Source organism: Cyprinodon tularosa, unplaced genomic scaffold (genome assembly GCF_016077235.1).
Source record: "Cyprinodon tularosa strain WSP-4 unplaced genomic scaffold, ASM1607723v1 ctg650, whole genome shotgun sequence".
NCBI lineage: Eukaryota > Metazoa > Chordata > Actinopteri > Cyprinodontiformes > Cyprinodontidae > Cyprinodon > Cyprinodon tularosa.
This window is the reverse complement of record NW_024039397.1, coordinates 20,363-39,710: the sequence shown is the minus strand read 5'-3', so window position 1 is coordinate 39,710 and position 19,348 is coordinate 20,363. Positions and strand designations below refer to the sequence as shown.

At 38.6% G+C, this 19,348-nt stretch overlaps 1 protein-coding gene across 1 annotated transcript; it reads left to right on the top strand.

The window, feature by feature from the left end:
* Window positions 1-420: 420 nt before the first annotated feature.
* Window positions 421-18,770, top strand: serinc2 (serine incorporator 2). Its single transcript, XM_038308949.1, has 10 exons — window positions 421-577; window positions 10,412-10,573; window positions 10,697-10,875; window positions 12,761-12,840; window positions 12,934-13,071; window positions 14,128-14,297; window positions 14,741-14,831; window positions 14,941-15,097; window positions 18,064-18,279; window positions 18,359-18,770. Exons 1-10 carry the CDS (start codon window positions 539-541, stop codon window positions 18,495-18,497), a joined length of 1,371 nt encoding a protein of 456 aa, XP_038164877.1. The 5' UTR covers window positions 421-538; the 3' UTR covers window positions 18,498-18,770.
* Window positions 18,771-19,348: the final 578 nt, after the last annotated feature.

Genomic DNA, 19,348 nt, shown 5'->3' with positions numbered 1-19,348 from the left:
CGCTTCCGGTTTTATTTCTTCTTCTTCTCTCAACACATAACCACAAACTCACAAGCTCCCCCTGCCGTACACCCGGCGAACTTTCGCTCCCCGGCAACAGGGATGGACACCACTTTAACATACAGACATAGAACAGTCTGTTACAATATTAAAGAGAGCTCTCTGCTTTTTATTTTTACTTTAAGCTTTTTACTGTGTTTATAAGCTGCTGTTAAATGCAGACTAATGAACTCAGGAACTGGTTTCTAACCAGCGCCGCCCAGTACAATGACATTTCTAACTGTTAAGTTAACTAAACACGAACAACTACGAACAAATGAGCAACAAAATAAAACTCATAACCGACCAAAACCAGGAAGCCGCTAACCAACAGTTCATTGTTGGGCATCATGGTCACGTGACAATGCTCTTATTTTGAAAGGGACCGTCGGATCGACGTCTGCTAGTTTCCATCATCTTGATGTCGCCATTTTTCTCAGTTTTTTCCTGGACTTTTTGAGCTGTCGAACTTTGGGATCGAACTACAAATTAAAGCATAATGGGAGCGTGTTTGGCTCTGGGTTCCATCGGCAGCTGTGTGAGTACTGATTTTATTCCAAATGTTTTCTCACAACTCAATAATAAATGGGCTTATTTCCAGTTTTCTGTTGTTTTTCGGTCAGACCCCCCTGATTCGACGCAATTTCATGTGATACAACACCAGAGAAGTAAAAAAAAAAAACTAAAAATAGATCCACCGCATTTTATTATTTTTTTTTTACTAAACTATTTTTCTAATTAGTTTGTCAAATGTTTTGATTAAACCTTTTTTTTCCTGAGGTTTGTCATGTGATTTCCTTAAGTTAAAACTCCGTAGATTTCTAAAAATCTGAAACGTAATGTAATAAAGAGCAGGGTTCCTGATCTGTTTAGTTAAACTTTATTTATTGTCAACAGATGAATCCTGGTCTTTCAGAAAGTGCTGGTTAAAGAACTACGCAACATTTGAGCGATTGAAGCTATTTCCTTGTTTTGTCTGGCCCATGACGTCACTGTAGTTTTTATTTCTTTATTTGCTGGCTGCTTGTACCTGTCCCACCCTAATAACCACCGAATATATAAGAATCAAATAAATCACAATTAATCTTATATAATCATATCAGGAACTAATTCCAGAAATTATTTGAGTTTTTTAAAACAAGTAAACATACATTATATATTATATCCCCCAAAAATACTCATAACTGAACTTGCTCTTTTTTTTTTTCTTCGCCATTATGTAATACTGACAAAGCCACCAGTACTTGATTGATGAATAAATGACACATATAGTTTGGCTGTTCCTATATTTCCACCTAGTATTGGACCAGATTGTTGCTTTTCCTTTTTTATCTGTCTTCCTTCCTTCTTTCTCTCCTCCTTCCTCGCAGCCGAACAACATGAACTTTATTAAATAATTCAATTCAGTTAATTTCTATAGCACCAAATCACAACACATGTCATCTCAAGGCACTTTACAGTTCAACCAGATCATCCAGTTCAATTGATTCAAAGTTTTCTATCTAAGGAAAACCAGTTGATTGCATCGACTCATTGACTCAAAGGCAATCCCTCACACTGAGCATGCTTGTAGCGACAGTGGAGAGGAAAAAATAACCTTTTAACAATGCACTATCTGATAATTATCTGCTAAAGTGGAACCTTCTTTTGGGGGAGGAGAACTCTGTTAATGTAATCCTGAAGCTTATTAAAAGGTTTAGAGAGGACATGGTTGTGAAGAAATTCTGTTATGCATAACACAAATATAAAATATTTGTGAATACAAATATCTTGTATTAATAATGTAATTTAAGTAATATTGTCTCTAACACAAAAATACATTTCAGAGACATTTTTTAGGCTTAATTGTTTGAGTTACATATCGCGGCCGTAGCACGAAAACAAATGAAACATGAAACTTGTATGGTTTCAAAAATGGGTCAGCAAAACCACTTAAAAACATGACATTTTATTTTAAATTACATTTTGAATAAATTGGAAACTGCATCTAATTAGACTTATCTGATGCGTCATGTCAGAATCAGGATGATCACATTTGGATTTCCAAAAAAAGAGGACACTGAGCTCTGCCTTGACATAAGCTCAAACATACCTTCTGTTTAATAAACAACAACATTTAAATCCTCTTCTGCATCATAATAGAAATATTTTCAAGAACAAAATGAAATCACTCCATAGAACATTTCCTATTGTGCCTATAATAATATCTTTATCATGTGTCAATGGTTAAAAATCCAAATTAAGACAAACAATAATTTAAATGATGCCATTTCTATATCAGAAAAGCTGTGGATTTAAGGACATGATTTTTCTTCTCCCTGTAATTAATTTCTCTCTCCAAAATTTGACCTATTTAATGTAGGGCTAAAACAATTAATCGGATTACTCATGATTGATTATTAAAAAAATCGTCAACAAATATAGTAATCGATTAATCATTAAAGTATACAGACTCTAAAACATGCCTTCACTGGTGGAGAAACCCACTTAGAGCTGTATTAATATCAAAATTGTAAAAAAAAAAAAAAAAACATTTTGCATTTAAGAAAAAAAGATAATTTTTCATCTGTAATATGCTCTATCCAAAACTGGTGGAAAAGTTTTAGTTTCACCAGGTTTCATAAAAAATAGTTTTTAAGGAATCTTTGGCAATCTGATTATTAATTGCTTAATTGAAAAAAATTGTTAAAGTTCAAAAAATTTAATCAGGCAACTGCAATATAAACCATATAAATGTAGCATTTTCTTTGCTAGCAATAAAGGTTTTTTTAATTGAATCCTGATTATACTTTACTAATAACCACATTTTTAAATCGATACCTCTACTGCTGCTTCAAACAATGAAATCTTATAGTTTATTCATATCTTTAGGAAGTTGCTGCTGTATTTATTGTTCCTTTTCAGGGAAATCAAAGTGTATCGACGGCAAAGTGATGCGCTGGATGGAAGCACACAAACTACACACAAAAAAATAAATCATAAATGCATAAAAAAATAGCAGAATCTGTTCAGGTGTGGTAGAAATATAATAAAAGCTGCATCTGATTTTATTTGGATCATGCGGTAAATGATGACTTAGATCAATAAGGCTCAACAATGATCTTGCACACAACAGCCTATATTGATATTGTGAGACCAACTTTATTAGTTTTCCACACAGCTTTATGTTGAAAAGCAGTTTAGCCGTCTCTTTTACAGCAATTATAGCCTCGGGTCTTCTTGAGTATTATGCCGCCAGCTTGGCACAGATCAAGCCTTTGCAGAACTTTTAAAGCTCCATCAGGTTGGATAGAAAATGCCATGAAGATATTACTGCCCATACTGTAGCGTTTTAACATAGACATGCATGCATGAGTGATCAGCCAGCATTATAAACATGAGACTGGAGAGAGATGGTTGTGACGCGTTATAAAAGGTCTTAGTCCTTTTCTTAGTCTTATTCAACAAAAATTAGATCAATGGTCTTCATTTAAGCAGAATGTATCAGTCATTGCAAGGGAAAACAGAAATAGTCTTTGTAAATGTTTTTCCTGTTCTGGTCATTCAGCAGATTTCCTTCATTAGCTAACACTGAAGTTATAATCTGATAGAGTTTCACATGCAAAGATGTTACAGACAGTTTGGAACAAACAGGGATGTTGAAATAACCTTGAACCTAAAGGAGTCTGGCTCCCTGTTCAAAACATCTCCCTGTGGAAAAAAGCTTCCCAGCTGTCGGTAAGGTTGTCCTCAGGTCTGGCCTCGATGTGCAGGTTGAGCCAAAACTTCAATGCAATAAAGATAACAAAACAGGCTACACTCAGGTTTTACCCTGGAAGGCCAAAAGGAATAGAAATATTTGAAAAATATTTGTCCCTCCATAGACGTCGCTGCATATTCCATCTAAAAAGATGCCTTTAGTTTTTGAGATTGTTATTTTTTAGTTCTTTCCTTCTAACCAACTGTTGCTTACTACTCATTTAGTGCTAACTGAAAAAATAATTACTCTGATAAGCAGTTGAAAACTTTCTAATATCTTCTGATATTTAAAGCAATAAAAATATTTACGGTAAAATAAAACTTTAATTATCATGTTTTTAATTTTTAACAACAGTGTGAGGGATTTCATTTTTCTACATCGAATCTTGTGGGCGTGGCCAAAGGTCAGATATGGTCATTTGGCCGTGAAACAACAGGTAAGCTCCAGGCCATGGTTTCACTGAGAACGATCAAATTTGGTACACGTGTGTAACCCTTCAAAGCATACAAATATGTCTCTTGGAGCCGTGGTCCAAACTAGGGCTGCAACTAACGATTATTTTAAAAATCGATGAATCGGCCGATTATTTTTTCGATTAATCGATGAATCGGACAAAAAAAAAAAATTTATATTAACCTCTTTATTCCAAAATAAACATTTTAGACAGAACAAACAAGCACACAAGTACAGGTTGCTCATTAACTGTACTGGTGCAATATGAAAAATAAATGTTTGTGTAAAAACTACGCAAACTTACATGAGAAATGTAGCTGTACATCCACAAAATATAGGCTACTTTGGTTCATAAAGCGCAAAAAGAGACAGGCATTTTTGTTTTTTAAAGCCCCTAAGGGGTTCAACAATAGGTCCCCCCATTTCAAGAAATGAGTTTTTTTTAGACTAGAAGAGTTCTGCCTTTTAAGACAGGAAAGTATAGCAGTTAAAGTTGCTGCTTGAGAAAATACTGAACCATAGAGATAAAAATAGCCCTGTGATTCAAATTATAAATTGTATTTGGAATAAAAATGAGAGAACTAGGGGTGGTAAAAAAACACATCCTCCAAAGACAGATATTTACATGGGAATGTGGCAGATAATTAATTGACATATTACTGATCTTGATGGATTTTGTTCTGCTTTACTTCCATAAATTGCAGGATCTTCTTTTCTTTATCTTTGCCAGAAGATTTAAACTTTAAAAGCCTTGCCCTCATAATTTGCAAGTTAATTTATTTATAAAGAAAATATAAACGCTGCTTAAACAAATGTAAATGAAATTAAAAGTAAAATAAGTAGCCAACCTTATCCCTGTCTGTAACCTACTAACAAGGTAAGGAAAGCATCAGATGAGCTACCTGAGAAACTAACGTTACGTTTCCCCACTTTAAAACCAAACAAGCATGGTTACTCATCCTGCTGATCAGCTCTCTTCACTGCCATCGAAGGCTCCAAAGTGTTTTCTTTTCAGGTGCTGCGTCATAACAGTGGTGCTTCCGTGCCATGTTAATTTCTTTTGAAAAAAGTTGCATGTTATCACTTTTTTCACTTTACAAAGCGCAGGCTATTTTAATTATTGTGATCAATTTGCGCCGTCAATCCCGGCGCATGCGCGCTTCATTTGCAGTCTGGACGCTGAGGGTAAACATCCTCACTAAAATCCTGCGGCTCTGACTGCCGCGCTGAGAGGGATTCCTGTGGGAGAGGGAGAAAGGCGTTGGGAGGGTGGAGGCGCCCCACGGCAGGCAAAAGGCGCCAGTGACACCGTAAAAAGTCTCCAGATTTGTCGCTAGTCGCTTTTTTGAAAAATAGTCGCTGGAGGGGTCTGAAAAGTCGCTGAGTTGGCAACACTGCAACTGCGGCGCTGACTCGCTCCGCCATATTTTTTTTTCTTCCCCCGGATGACGGCGGCGGCGGATGACGCATTAATCGCGCGACACAACTAATCGATGATTAAATTCGTTGCCAACGCTTTTAAAAGTCGATTTTTATCGATTTTATCGATTCGTTGTTGCAGCCCTAGTCCAAACCTCACAGGGGATCGGCCATTTTGAATCAGATCCATCATTTGGTTGTTTTACCTTTAAGATATACCTGAACAAACTCTTCGTAGAGCTTTCAAGGTACAGACTTTAATCCACTCTGCATCGACCTCTGGCATATCTCTGCTAAGTTCCCCTGGAGCTTTTGAGTTACATGCTTTAAATTCACTATGCATGGACTTTAGACATGAGGAATTTACGGAAGAGGATTAGGGCCACTGGAAAAAAAAAGAAGTGATTTTTAAATTTTATTTCAGTTAATATGGAAAGAAAAGTCAGAATTCTGACTTTTTTCCTGAGAATTCTGACTTTAATCTCAAAATTCTGACTTTTTTCATTGTCAGAATTCAGTCAGAATTCTGAGATTAAAGTCAGAATTCTTAGAAAAAAGTCAGAATTATGACTTTTTTTCCCATTTTAAACTGAAATAAAATTAAAAAATTTGTTAACTTCTTTTTTTTCCACTGGCCCTTGTCCTCTTCTGTAGGATTTAAAATGTTTAAAAATAAATTTTCTACTTCAAAGTATGTGGTTGTGGCTGAGCGTCAAAATCTGACCTCCCACCATTGGACATCATGGTTTTATAGCCTCAATAAACACGGTCATAGGAGTAGGTTTTAAGTGTGTGGATCATCTTGGAACAGCCTTCACCACCAACAGATTTGAAGATATCAGTTTAGCCCCGCCCTCTTAGATGTTCCACGATTGATTGTTGGAAGCCCTTGCTTTTCTCTGTGCGCCCTATGGAATAGGAAATGGCTAAAACTGGTCTCACAAAGGTCAGATTTAGGCCACACTGGCGTAGGCATGGTGAAGGCGGGGCTTAGGTCCAGCAGTCTCGCTGAACTGCACGAGCCGTTCAACACCGCTTGCGTCTTTAACTAGTATTATATTTGCATCTTCAATTGTTTAATTCCTCCGACTAAAGACGGTGGGAGTTTAGAAAGAAGCTGACCTTTTGTCAAATAGGCTCTAATCATATGAAGTGGAGAGACTCACTGAGTTTTGTGAACAAGATATGTTTAAAACTTCCATTCAAATTCGGGCTGAAACGATCGGGAGTAACTAATTATTGTAATAATCTTCATACAATTTATCGTTAGAATAATCATAAACTGGAGCATACAGGTTATAAAACCTTCCATTTTATTTTGAAAGGACGACCAACTCAGGGCAATAAATAAAAGTGTAAAAAAATGATAAATCCCTTTTTTAAACATCGTCTATCATTGCTAAATTAACATATTCATTTTCATGGTCATGTTTAGTGTATGGTGTGGCCTATATTTAATTTGTTTTTGTTAAATAAATTTTTCATATACCTCTGACTACATTTAATTTAAATGTCTTGTGAAATAGGTGCAAATGATTGTTTTAGATTGGCCTTTGATTTAGCAAACCTTTAAACTGAAATGAATTGAATCAACATGTAATCGGACAATAGCGATGCACCGATCCAACACGCCAATGGGATATTGGCTCCGATATTGACTAATTGGTTGGATCGGATATTGGAATTATGAGGCCGATCCATCTTTCTGATCTAGTCGTTCCTTTTTATCACACACAAAGCATTACAGTCACACTGATCTCTTTACTTCTATTTCATTTCTGCAACGTCTGTCATCATCATTCATCTACTGTTGATAAATACAGTGTTCATTTGTTTACCATTTTAACAATGGTTATGTCCAGCCTGATGTCTTCACTCACATGGCAAAGTATATGCTGAGCTATCTCTATAGTTCTGCTGCTATAGGCTTAGACTGCTGGAGGACATAGGGACCCCTTTTTCATCATTCTGCTTCATTCTATCTCTATTCTCCCACTCTGCAGAATCTGTTAGTTCAATCTCTAACGTTCTGCTCTCTCTGCTTTTTCTCATAGTAGCTTCATCTGGTCTGTTCCTGTTTGGCTGTGACTCCATCCTGGAGAGAAATATCAACTGTACTGCTGCCATCAACACCTTTGTTTATAGATGTTGGAGCTTGGCCTGTTTTTCAGTGTAGTCCTGTTTCTCTGACTGTGACTGGCTATTTGCGCTCTCTTCATCCTCTGACATGGGAGCTGGCCCGGAGCTCGTCTGCCTGGCTGTGTGTTTCCTGGACGGGGCCGCCTGTGAAGCTGGTTGAGGGCTGCCTTTTGTATCTATGCTTCTTTTTCTATGTCTGCTTCTGTCTCCTTGAACCCCAGTCGGCCTCAGCAGATGGCCGCTCACACTGAGCCTGGTTCTGCTGGAGGTTTTTCCTGTTCAAAGGGAGTTTTTCCTCTCTACCTTCGCTACAAGCATGCTTAGTGTGAGGGATTGCCTTCAAGTCAATGAGTCGATGCAATCAACTGGTTTTCCTTAGATAGAAAACTTTGATTTATTTTGATAATTTTTTCAGGGAAAACAGATCAGATTTGGTGATGAAAAACCTTCGTCAGCAATAAATGTACTCTACCATAAATTAATCTTACCAAAAATATTATTATATTATCTAAATAATATGGATATGCAAACGCTGTATCTGCGGTATTTCTAAAGGGGCATGGTATCACTACTAAAAACCAGGGTTGCTTTCATGTTTTCACTATTATCCATTTTAGATTTCTTCATTGTTCATGCATTAAAAGTATAAAACCTCAGACAACCATAAAACACATCAGACTGGGTTATTTTAGCTTATTTATCTTGTATTTATTTGCACACTATTTTAAAGTATAAAATATTCCTGGTGATGTTCAGTTTTAATTTAAGGTGGAAGTTAAACCACCTTAATTTGCACTGAATTGAGTTTATTTAAGTTTCAGACATTTTACAAGGTATTCAAAACGTGCAATAAATGTTGTATTTTACAATTTTATTCTTAAAGTGTAAAAACTTGATAAGTTTTTCTTTTAAGAATGATCTAAAAACAAATTACTAGTTTGATTATTAAAAAAGCTGATAGCTACAGTTTTAATTCAGATGCTTCCATCTTCTACCAATTCATGTTTTAAGTCTCAGTATTTTGATAGTAGAGATAATATTGGCATTCGCCTGCAGTTCAGGGCTCATGCTGTAAGGAATTAAATAGAATAATGCCTTAAAGGTACACTATGCAACCGGTGTTGATTTTCCAGTGAGGCTCCCTCCAGAGGGCGAAGGTAAAAGTGCACTGTCGTAAATATGCACAGCTGTTCTCATGGTTTCTCCGTCAAGCCAGGCGCGGTTGTTTTGAGCTTAGTAGCGAATGACTAACGCTGCGTTCACACTGGACGTAGCTGGCGCGACAGAAGCAGCGAGTTTACATGCAAAGTCAATGGTTGACGCGCGTCAAGGCGCAGCAAAAGGTTCCGCGGCGCGTTTTGAGCACCAGGCGCAGCGCGTCTGAGCAGCTGAAGCAGTGCGTCGGGTGCGTTTAACGCAGGGAGAGAGACACAGCGCTGATGATCAGACGCTACGATCTCTCCTCTTAAACAGTTTATTGACGCCTAAATTAACTTAAAATGCAGAAATCTGTCGGCAGAATATGCAGTTTTGATTATTTAGATGAAAAACACCTACCAGCTGCCGCGGTGAACCGCTGCTGATGAAGGGATCCATACTGTCGGCGCCCCGCTGGTATGTGGGGGTCTGAGCGGCTCCGACAGAAAAAATATTGAAGGCATGATAATAATCTGAATGAACTGACTGCACTGATTACGTTTTCAGGTGTATTTTCTCACTTAAACACATCTTAAAACTACTTTATTCCCACTGATCACAGCAAATATAGCTGCAAGGCAGAGAAAGGATAGTGAAGCTCCGCCTAACGCGCGTCAGACACACTTTTGCACCGCGCAGCCAGAGCAGCAAAGCCACGCGTCAGAACTAACTGGTACAAGCAGAAAAAAGGAAGCAGCAGACGCGATTTTGCTGCGTGAACGTAGCATAACTGCACAAAGATTGCCACTGCGCTAGCAACGAGAATGCTTTTAACTGGGGGCGTGTAGCAGTTCTCGCCGTAAAGCAAGACTGACTCTCACGAGACTTCTGAGCCTGTGGGTGCGGGTCGGTGCTCCTGCAGTTGCAAGTGCAGTATTTCCCCCACAGACCACCAGGGCGGCCGAGAATACCTTTGTTCAACCTGAAATGACTCATTTAGTCATCCATAACGTTATGGAACACATTAATTAACTGAAAAATGTTGCATAGTGTCCCTTTAAGGGAAACAATGCTTATCTAAATGGATGTTTTAGCTCTTTAAAGTGTGTTTTCCTGACTGATAAAGGTTTGTCCTGTTTCTGATGGTATCAGACTCTCCTGATCATTATGAACTAGATTGTTGTGTTTACAGCTAAAGCGTGCCGTCATGCATGCTGCTGCTTAATAAAGTGGATGATCTCAGCCAAGGCATCAGCAGTTTTACATTTGAACCAGGCTGGACTTCCCCTGTGATCTGGTTCTGGATTTATGTTTTATTTTTTATCCTGCTAGTTTAAGGCGTCTGGAAATAACCTTTTGTTTTTGATGTTACATGTGGAAACCTAGACAGTGTTTGAAACACAGCCTGAGCAAGCCATGCATGACTGACTGCTCTGCCTCATGGATCCTCCTGATCATCTTTATAACCTCTTATCCCTCCTCCAGGCATCCTGTTTGTGCGGCTCAGCCTCCTGCTTGTTGTCATCATGTTGTCCCTCCACGTACAACTCCACCATCAGCAGGTTGGCTTTCTCCTTCCTGCTTCTGCTTGGAACGCTGGTGTCCATCATTATGATTCTTCCAGGCATGGAGGAAAATCTAAAGAAGGTATTCAGCTTCTTTTTCAGAATTCAAAGCATCAAATCTGACCTGGAAGTTTCACATAAAACGTGCTTCTTGGAAATCAGGGTCACCTATTCTTCCAAGTATTTAATGAGCATGCTGTGACAGATTCCAGGTTTCTGTGTGGGTGGCTCGCACATATCTGGCCACGTGAACTGTGACATCATTGTGGGCTACAAGTCTGTGTACCGTATGTGCTTCGCCATGGCGTGCTTCTTCTTCCTCTTCTCCATCATCATGATTCGAGTGCGCAGCAGCAAGGACCCCCGAGCTTCCATCCAAAATGGGTTTGTACAGCTCACCCGCTTCATTGAATGATGTCACACTGGCCTCTGGTGGTCATATGTTTTCACTGCACTTCATAGCTAGCATTTTGTCATATTACATCCCTAAACTTACATGGATTCTCTCTTCATAAATGAACAAAAAGAGTGATGTAAAATTTATTTTTAAGAGCGGAGAAACTTTTACCTGGATTTCTATTTGATTTGCTGGTAGAAATCAGAAAAAGATGGCAGCATTAGTTTCATCTCTTGAAAAACCTTCAGAGTAAGAGTAGATGATTTTTGAAATCATCTACAAAGTCAGTGATTAATTATTCTTTAACTGGAGTATAGAGACTCTGAAACTTTAGCTGAAAAAAAGAGCAACCTGCTTAGAGCAGTGATTAAACCATGGCGGCTGGTGGAGTTTTCTCCTGGGGGGGGGGCTATCAGTTCAAAATAGACGTATACCAAAAACCAATCAAACATATACTAAGTTATCACACCATTAAATTTAAAGGAATGCCAAAAACAAAAAACTTTAAAAACAAAACATAATTTCATTTACAGGTTTAATTTTGTACATAAATCTTGCCCATCTGAGGCTTAGTGAAGTCAAATCTGTATTTTGCACGGTCCAATATGGTGTCACAAATCTAAAAAATAATGGAGACGCTATTAGTCAGCTTTATACTTTTTTAATATATTAAAAATATATGTATGTATGTGTGTAAATATATATATGTATGTGTGTAAATATATATATGTATGTGTGTATATATATATATATATATGTATGTGTGTATATATATATATGTATGTGTGTATATATATATATATATGTATGTGTGTATATATGTATATATATGTATGTGTGTATATATGTATATATATGTATGTGTGTATATATGTATATATGTATGTGTGTGTGTATATATGTATATATGTATGTGTGTGTGTATATATATATATATATATATATACACACACACATACATATATATATGTATATATATATATGTGTGTGTGTATATATGTATATATATATATATATGTGTGTGTGTATATGTGTGTGTGTGTGTATATATATGTATATATATATATATATGTGTGTGTGTGTATGTGTGTGTGTATATATATGTGTATATATGTATGTGTGTATATATGTATATATATATATGTGTGTGTATATATGTATATATATATATATGTATGTATGTATGTATGTATGTATGTATGTATGTATGTGTGTGTGTGTGTGTGTGTGTGTGTGTATATATATATATATATATATATATATATATATATATATATATATATATATATATATATATAAAATATAAATAAACTGAACCAACAAACCTAACAAAAGGAGCCCGTTCGTCCATTCAATTTGAACGTTTTCTAAAACTAGGCTCTGTTGGGCTACTGTATAAAACCTCAAACTCAACGCTTTATCTGACATTTTGAATTGAAAAGCTTCCTGGATGGAAGCGAAACGTCTTCCAATGGATTGTTTTATAACTTTTTTGGAATGACTATGACCTGGATGACTGAGAATCTTCACCTGCTTACAAAGAATATGAATAAAGAAACTTTTAAAAATAGCATAATTCTGTTTTCAACCCTAAGTTTCCTTTGCTGATTTAGGGTACAATGACTTACCAGAGATGAATACTTATACTGATTTAATTTTTAAATTACAGTGGTGACTGGATATAGACATGTTCCAGTAATTTACATTTGAGGGACCCTTTTGTTTAATGTAAAGTTCCATTTCCTTCTGCTTCATAAACTATCTGTTGCTTCACATGGCTCTAACATAAAATCCCAAAGGCTAAATGCAATGAGGTTTAAGAAGTATGAATATTTACTTTTAAAGCCATTTCTTTATTTTTCGTCTTCCCAGATTTTGGTTCTTTAAGTTCCTGGCATTGGTCGGCCTCACTGTGGGAGCTTTCTTCATCCCTGATGGCACCTTTACCACTGGTATGTACACAATGTCGTACAGAGCGACGCCGCTTTGGTAGACGGCAACATGAAGCAATGGCTCATCCCAAACTGCCTTCTCTGTCTGCTCAGTGTGGTATTACTTCGGCGTAGTCGGCTCCTTCATCTTTATCATCATTCAGCTCATCCTGCTGGTTGACTTTGCACATTCCTGGAACCAGTCCTGGCTGGAGAAAGCTGAGAACGGAAACCCAAAATGCTGGTTTGCAGGTAGAAAGTGCTTTTATATAGTCAAAATATTAAAGTCGTATGGAAGTCATATTTAAATGTCAAATTATTCTGGCTTAAAACATGTATATAAATGTACTCTTTATCAGACCATACTGTCCCAAATTTTAGAACATTTCTATAAAAAAAAAAAAAAATTTTTTCCTGTTATCTTCTGCAGGCCAGTTAGTTCTACGTCAGCCTGAACACCTAAATTCAGCCAATCATGTATCAAAAATCATCTGTCAATCAAATTTTTTCAATCATAGCATCTTGATTCATACGTTGCAGCTAATATACGCAGTGATTGAAATGAGAAATCAGAATCCTTTCCTTTCCCATTGAGTTGCGTCCCAGTGTTCACGGGGATGGACGTCTGTGTCTTCTGCAGGCGTAGAGCTAACAGAACTGGCAGCGTTGCGAGGCAAGGGCTCAAACATGTACGGCTGGAAGCCTTCTACACCAAACCAAGCTTCTGCCGCCCTGGCGTCCTCTTCCACAACATATTCGTCCCCGCTTTCCCCCTTAAAATAAAAAATGGATGAAGGAGGAGACTCATCCACGACCACCGACACTAAACTCACCTCCTCTTGCATGTTTCCGCTGTCCATAGCGTTCCTTGACAGCGTCGTTTCTAAGTCACCAATTTAGTGCTACTTGGTCCCAATGGAATTTCCCATTGGGAACCTACTAGCACTAAGTTGCTAACTGGTTAGCAAGATGCTTCCAACAAACCGGCCACAACTTAAGTTGCTTACGAACCTTCTGCCACAACAACCCCGCCTCCTTGATAATCGACCAATCACATTCACTTTATTCACTCGTATAAAGTCGGGAACCACTCGGGAGAATTCGGAAATGCAACGATTGGAACAGCCGCTTCCCTACAAGTTTAAAGTTTTCTGTTGATGGAATAAGAAATTACTTTAAGAATAGTAGCTCTGGCGATAAAATAAATTAATTTACAAGTGCATGACCTAAAATGAATTTCCTGTTGGGATGAATAAAGTATTATTGAATTAAAGGAATATTGGATTAAGATCTGTTTTTCTCTCCCAGCTCTCCTGTCATTCACCTTCATCCACTATGCCCTGGCTTTCACCGCTGTCGTCCTCTTCTATGTGTTTTACACCCAACCTGACGACTGCACGGAGCACAAGGTCTTCATCAGCCTCAACCTCCTCTTCTGCATCGTTGTGTCTGTCGTTTCCGTTCTGCCTAAAGTCCAGGTATGGTTCTTTTGTTGGGACTACATATCTGTGTTTACTAAAACACATGCAGACTACCTGGTTTCTGAGCATAAACCAGCCTTTAGTTTGAGAGATTTCCTTCCAGTCAATGAGTCGATGCAATCAACTGGTTTTCCTTGGATTAAAAAACTGAATAAATTTGACTTTAAGATCTGGTGAATTGTTAAGTGCCTTGAGATGGCATGTCTTGTGAATTGGCGCTATAGAAATAAACTGAATTGAATTATTTGCTTTCTCTCATATTGTTGACCTAAAGTCTTTCATCCGGAAATGTTAATCTTCCTGCAGAGTATAATTGTAAAGCACGATACCTGCAGTCTATGGAATGCATTTAAATCAATGCAGCAGTGTCTGTAATAGAGCCTTGATGGAGGATTCTATTGTCAGCTCTGGCATCTTAAAGCATCTAACTGTTTTTACAGGAGGCTCAGCCCACGTCAGGCCTGCTCCAGGCTTCCCTCATCTCCCTTTACACCATGTATCTGACCTGGTCAGCCATGACCAACAATCCCAGTAAGTCCTGTACATTCCAGGTCCTGTTTATCTGCAGGTTGTTTGGAAGAGAGAGCAAAAGACTCTAAAGTAAACAGTGTTTAAACTAAATTGTGCATCCTCATCTCAGACAAGAAGTGCAACCCCAGCCTGTTGAGTTTAGTCCAGCCCAGCAGCCCCACTCCGCCGCCTCTAAACCCCACTTCAGCTCCAGGCAACGTGCAGTGGTGGGACGCGCAAAGCATTGTGGGACTCCTCATCTTCCTGTTCTGCACGCTTTATGCCAGGTATTTGATTGTTTCAAATCATGGTGACACACTAGGCTGTAAAATAAGTGATATTGGTGAGATAAATCTTCCCTTAGAGTTGAATCAATAAAAATCCCCCAGATTTGCATCAAGTTGGAAGTCAAATGAATGTAAGTATGTCTTTAATGTTACTCAGAGGGAACTGGCTAATGGTAAAATCACAAGATCAAAATAAATGAAAGATAACACAGCAGTATCTTGTTTACTGAACCATACAATTCATAAAACAAAGAAACCTGATCATCTCCATTATCTTATTTCAAATGCATGATAGCTAATTATCTTGATTTAAGGGGAAAAAAATACTAATTTAATTGGATCATTTTATTTACTTTTTTAAATTAAAGGAAAAGTCCGATCAGCAAGGAATGATCATTGGATCATTATCTATACCTAAAACTAATATGATCGTTAATCAGTAAAAAAAAAAATTTGTCGCAATCACCAAGTCAGGGAGCGGCCATTTTTGCCCAAATATAGTAACCCCTCCCTCCTGCCATCTTCCAGCAGTGACGTCACGGTGCGGTGAGCCTAGCGCCATTCTCCCCGCTTTACAAGCTAAATCAACGGGAACTACTAGACACATCTGCTATCAACAACAATTATTGAAGATTTCCAGAGGACTTCACCATTGAAATTCACCAGAGCTATAGTGAATCTGACAATGCCCACGTGCATGGCAGCTGGATGCTGGAATACATCGGGGAAAAGTGGAAAAAAAGAGTTATTTCACCTTTCTGATTCATATGCTGATGAAGGTTCTCAGTCATCCAGGTCGTAGTCATTCCGTAAAAATTCAAAAAATATCCACTGGACTTGGTTTTCAAGATTTGAAGACGTTTCTCCACCTCTCCAGGAAGCTTTCTCAATTCAAATGTCTGGAGTGAGTTTGAGTCTTATATAGACAACGCCTTGTATCGCTTGGAAACATGCAATGGTAACCGATGAATGGGTTGTTAGTTCCATCGTTAGCCTGTAATATCTGAACCTGTCTATGATTCTAGGGGTCGGTCGTTAAAGGGGGGATTGCCATTAAGGGGGGGGGGGGTTGTCTCCTGTAATACCTGAAACCTGTCTATGATTGTTAAGGGTTGGTCGTTAAGGAGGTATTGTTCACCGGCTGGAGCGGGTAAGTCCCTCGTTCCTCTGTGATGGGGTGGGGGGTTAAACAGAGGCTAGTGCATCCTAAAGATAAAACCCCCAGACCGAATATAAGCGGAGTGGTATATGCTGTTCAGTGCAGTGAGGAATGCTCTGATCTTTATATTGGAGAAACAAAACAACCTCTCCACAGACGCATGGCCCAACACAGAAGAGCGGCCGCCTCTGGACAAGACTCCGCAGTACACCTACATCTTGTGGACAAAGGACATTCTTTTGAGGACCAGAATGTCCATATTCTGGATAAAGAAAATAGGTGGTTTGAGAGGGGCGTGAAGGAAGCCATCTATGTTTAGAGAGAAAAAACAACTTTAAACAGAGGTGGTGGACTCAGATTCCAGCTTCCAAAAACATACAATTCAATCATAGACATGATCCCTTCCAGATATCACCAAACCCCCCACCCCATCACAGAGGAACGAGGGACTTACCCGCTCCAGCCGGTGAACAAAACCTCCTTAACGACCAACTCTTAACAATCATAGACAGGTTTCAGGTATTACAGGAGACAATCCCCCCCTTAATGGCAATCCCCCCTTTAACGACCGACCCCTAGAATCATAGACAGGTTTCAGATATTACAGGCTAACGATGGGACTAAACGACCCATTCATCGGTTACCATTGCATGTTTCCAAGCGATACAAGGCCTTGTCTATATAAGACTCAAACTCACTGCGGATCCAGACATTTGAATTGAGAAAGCTTCCTGGAGAGGTGGCGAAACGTCTTCAAATCTTGGAAAACAAGTCCAGTGGATATTTTTTGCATTTTAACTGAAACCTTTCTGATTCCTCATCCTCCACGGACGGGTGGGTCGTTGGATCGCCAACTTGAAGAGGGAGGATTTGCCATTGAACTTCTGGCCAGAGAAAAAACCCGTAATATGTAGCCAACATTTGGAAGAAGAATGTTTTCAAGATGACTTGGATAATAGTGTGTTGTGACAAACACCAGATACAGCACTGGGACTTGATCAACAGCCGATACCGCACAGTGACGTCACAAACCAGTAGGTGGCAGTAGTGTTCTTTGACAAACATGGATGCCTCCAGTAAAGCACATTCACATGAAAATTCAAAATATTTATCACGGGCGTGCAGGTGGCCCAGTGGTTAGAGCGCACGACCCATGTATGGAGGCCTTAGCGCTCGACGAGGATGACCCGGGTTCGAATCCGATCCGTGGTCCTTTGCTGCATGTCTCTCCCCCTCTCATACCCCCTTTCCTGTCAGCCCTGCTGTCAAAAAAATGAGCCACTTTAAAAACTCAAAAATAAACTTTTCATTTATGTAATAATTTCATATTTAAAGTACTTTCAGAAGTTTAAATTCTAAGTATGATCTGTATTTTCCTTGAAGGGAAAAATCCAGCTGAAACATCCCGTGCTTATTTTAAATGAGTCATGACTCTGTACTTTAGATAATTTAATGTTACTGAAATTGCAATTAAATTAATGTTTAATATTTTTTAGGGGGTTGGGAATCATCAATGGGAGGATAATCCTAATCTTTGTGGTGAGCGCACCTTTCTGGGCTTTTCTGCTTTGAAAATGGAGCCCACCCAAAAAAAACAGGTCAATTCAACTCTCAATTGAAAACCAAGCACTCAAATTCAAACAAAAAACCTCCAATTTCTGAGCTCTTTGATGTCAATATCAGATTTATTGATTTATTTTCCAGTGAAGCGGCTCAGGCTGCTGTGGTTACGGCGGATTGGAAGCCTTCTTTGGCCGCTTGCTGTAACCTGCTGCCTTAAGATGTGTTGATTTCCATTTTTCTGCAGCATCCGCTCCTCCAACAACAGCCAAGTGAACAAGCTGATGCAGACGGAGGAAGGCCAGGGTCTGACTGCAGACACCGAGATTTCAGTGGGGGAGGACGGGGTCCGCCGCGCCGTGGACAACGAAGAAGAAGGCGTAACCTACAGCTACTCGTTTTTCCACTTCAGCCTCTTCCTGGCCTCTCTCTACATCATGATGACCCTCACTAACTGGTACAAGTAAGTATCCCATTGCTTCCTGTTCTTACGTTCCCCACAGCTGAGCAGATTCATTACTATTATTTTTTATAATCTCCAGACCTGACACCGTCTATGAGACCATGCAGACCGCCATGCCGGCTGTCTGGGTGAAGATCTGCTCCAGTTGGCTCGGTCTGGCGCTCTACCTTTGGACCCTGGTGGCTCCTCTGGTGCTTCCTGATCGAGACTTTAACTAAACATACTTCAGCATATCAGCGTGGTGCACCTTGGGTTAAATCTGCTTCATCCTATAAGGCTCTATTTTTATAAAGGGGTTTATTCCCGTACTTTTATATTTTAATGGATGCAGGTTATTTCATGTCTGTAGTGATGGGATGATTGTTTTCTAAGAGCAGTTTGAGCTTTAAGCACATTCCATCTGTTGTTTTTGCTTCACTGTTAGAAAGAGTTACTGAAAGAGAATTACACGCCGATCAAATATTAAAAGGTGTTTTTTTCTTTGATGTTTTAGATAATAAGCCTGTTAAATAATTAGTTAATTATAATTTCTAGTTTTTGTTCTACCCAATATTGAAAGAAGTGCCTTACTGTATCTTGGTGTTTTCCTGAAATGTTGCTGTTCTGTATAAAGATGGAGCTGACGTTGTGCTTTTAATGCTGTCCTGTAGGGGGTGCTGTTGTCCTTTTGATTTAATATGATGGGTTCGTTAATTAACTGAGATTCTTTTTCTTAAATTCTGTTGAACTTCAGTTGTTCTTCGTCTCCGTCTTCATGTTAGCCTTTTTCTGAGCTGATCACAGGATTCTGCTAAAAAGTTTTTTTTATTAATTGATGTGTCGTTGATCAAGAAAAAAAAAAAAAGGTCTGATCACAAGATAAACACAAATGGATGCAACATAACAGCTCCTCCTAGAATACTAAATTCACTGAAGGTTTTATCTGCGGTCAGACTGGTGACTGTCCAATGAATTCCTGCAACACATAAAACACTTTATGGTTAAGTTCAGACACCCCAACTGGAATATAACTGCAAGTCTTTATGCACGCACAATCATGATGTAATATTTGCTCTTATTTATGGTCACT

Coding starts and splice junctions, on each gene's coding strand:
- serinc2 (XM_038308949.1), top strand. CDS start 539: ATGGGAGCGTGTTTGGCTCTGGGTTCCATCGGCAGCTGT. Junction 12,841..12,933: donor TGATGGCACCTTTACCACTG/GTATGTACACAA, acceptor CTGTCTGCTCAG/TGTGGTATTACTTCGGCGTA. Junction 13,072..14,127: donor CCCAAAATGCTGGTTTGCAG/GTAGAAAGTGCT, acceptor TTTCTCTCCCAG/CTCTCCTGTCATTCACCTTC.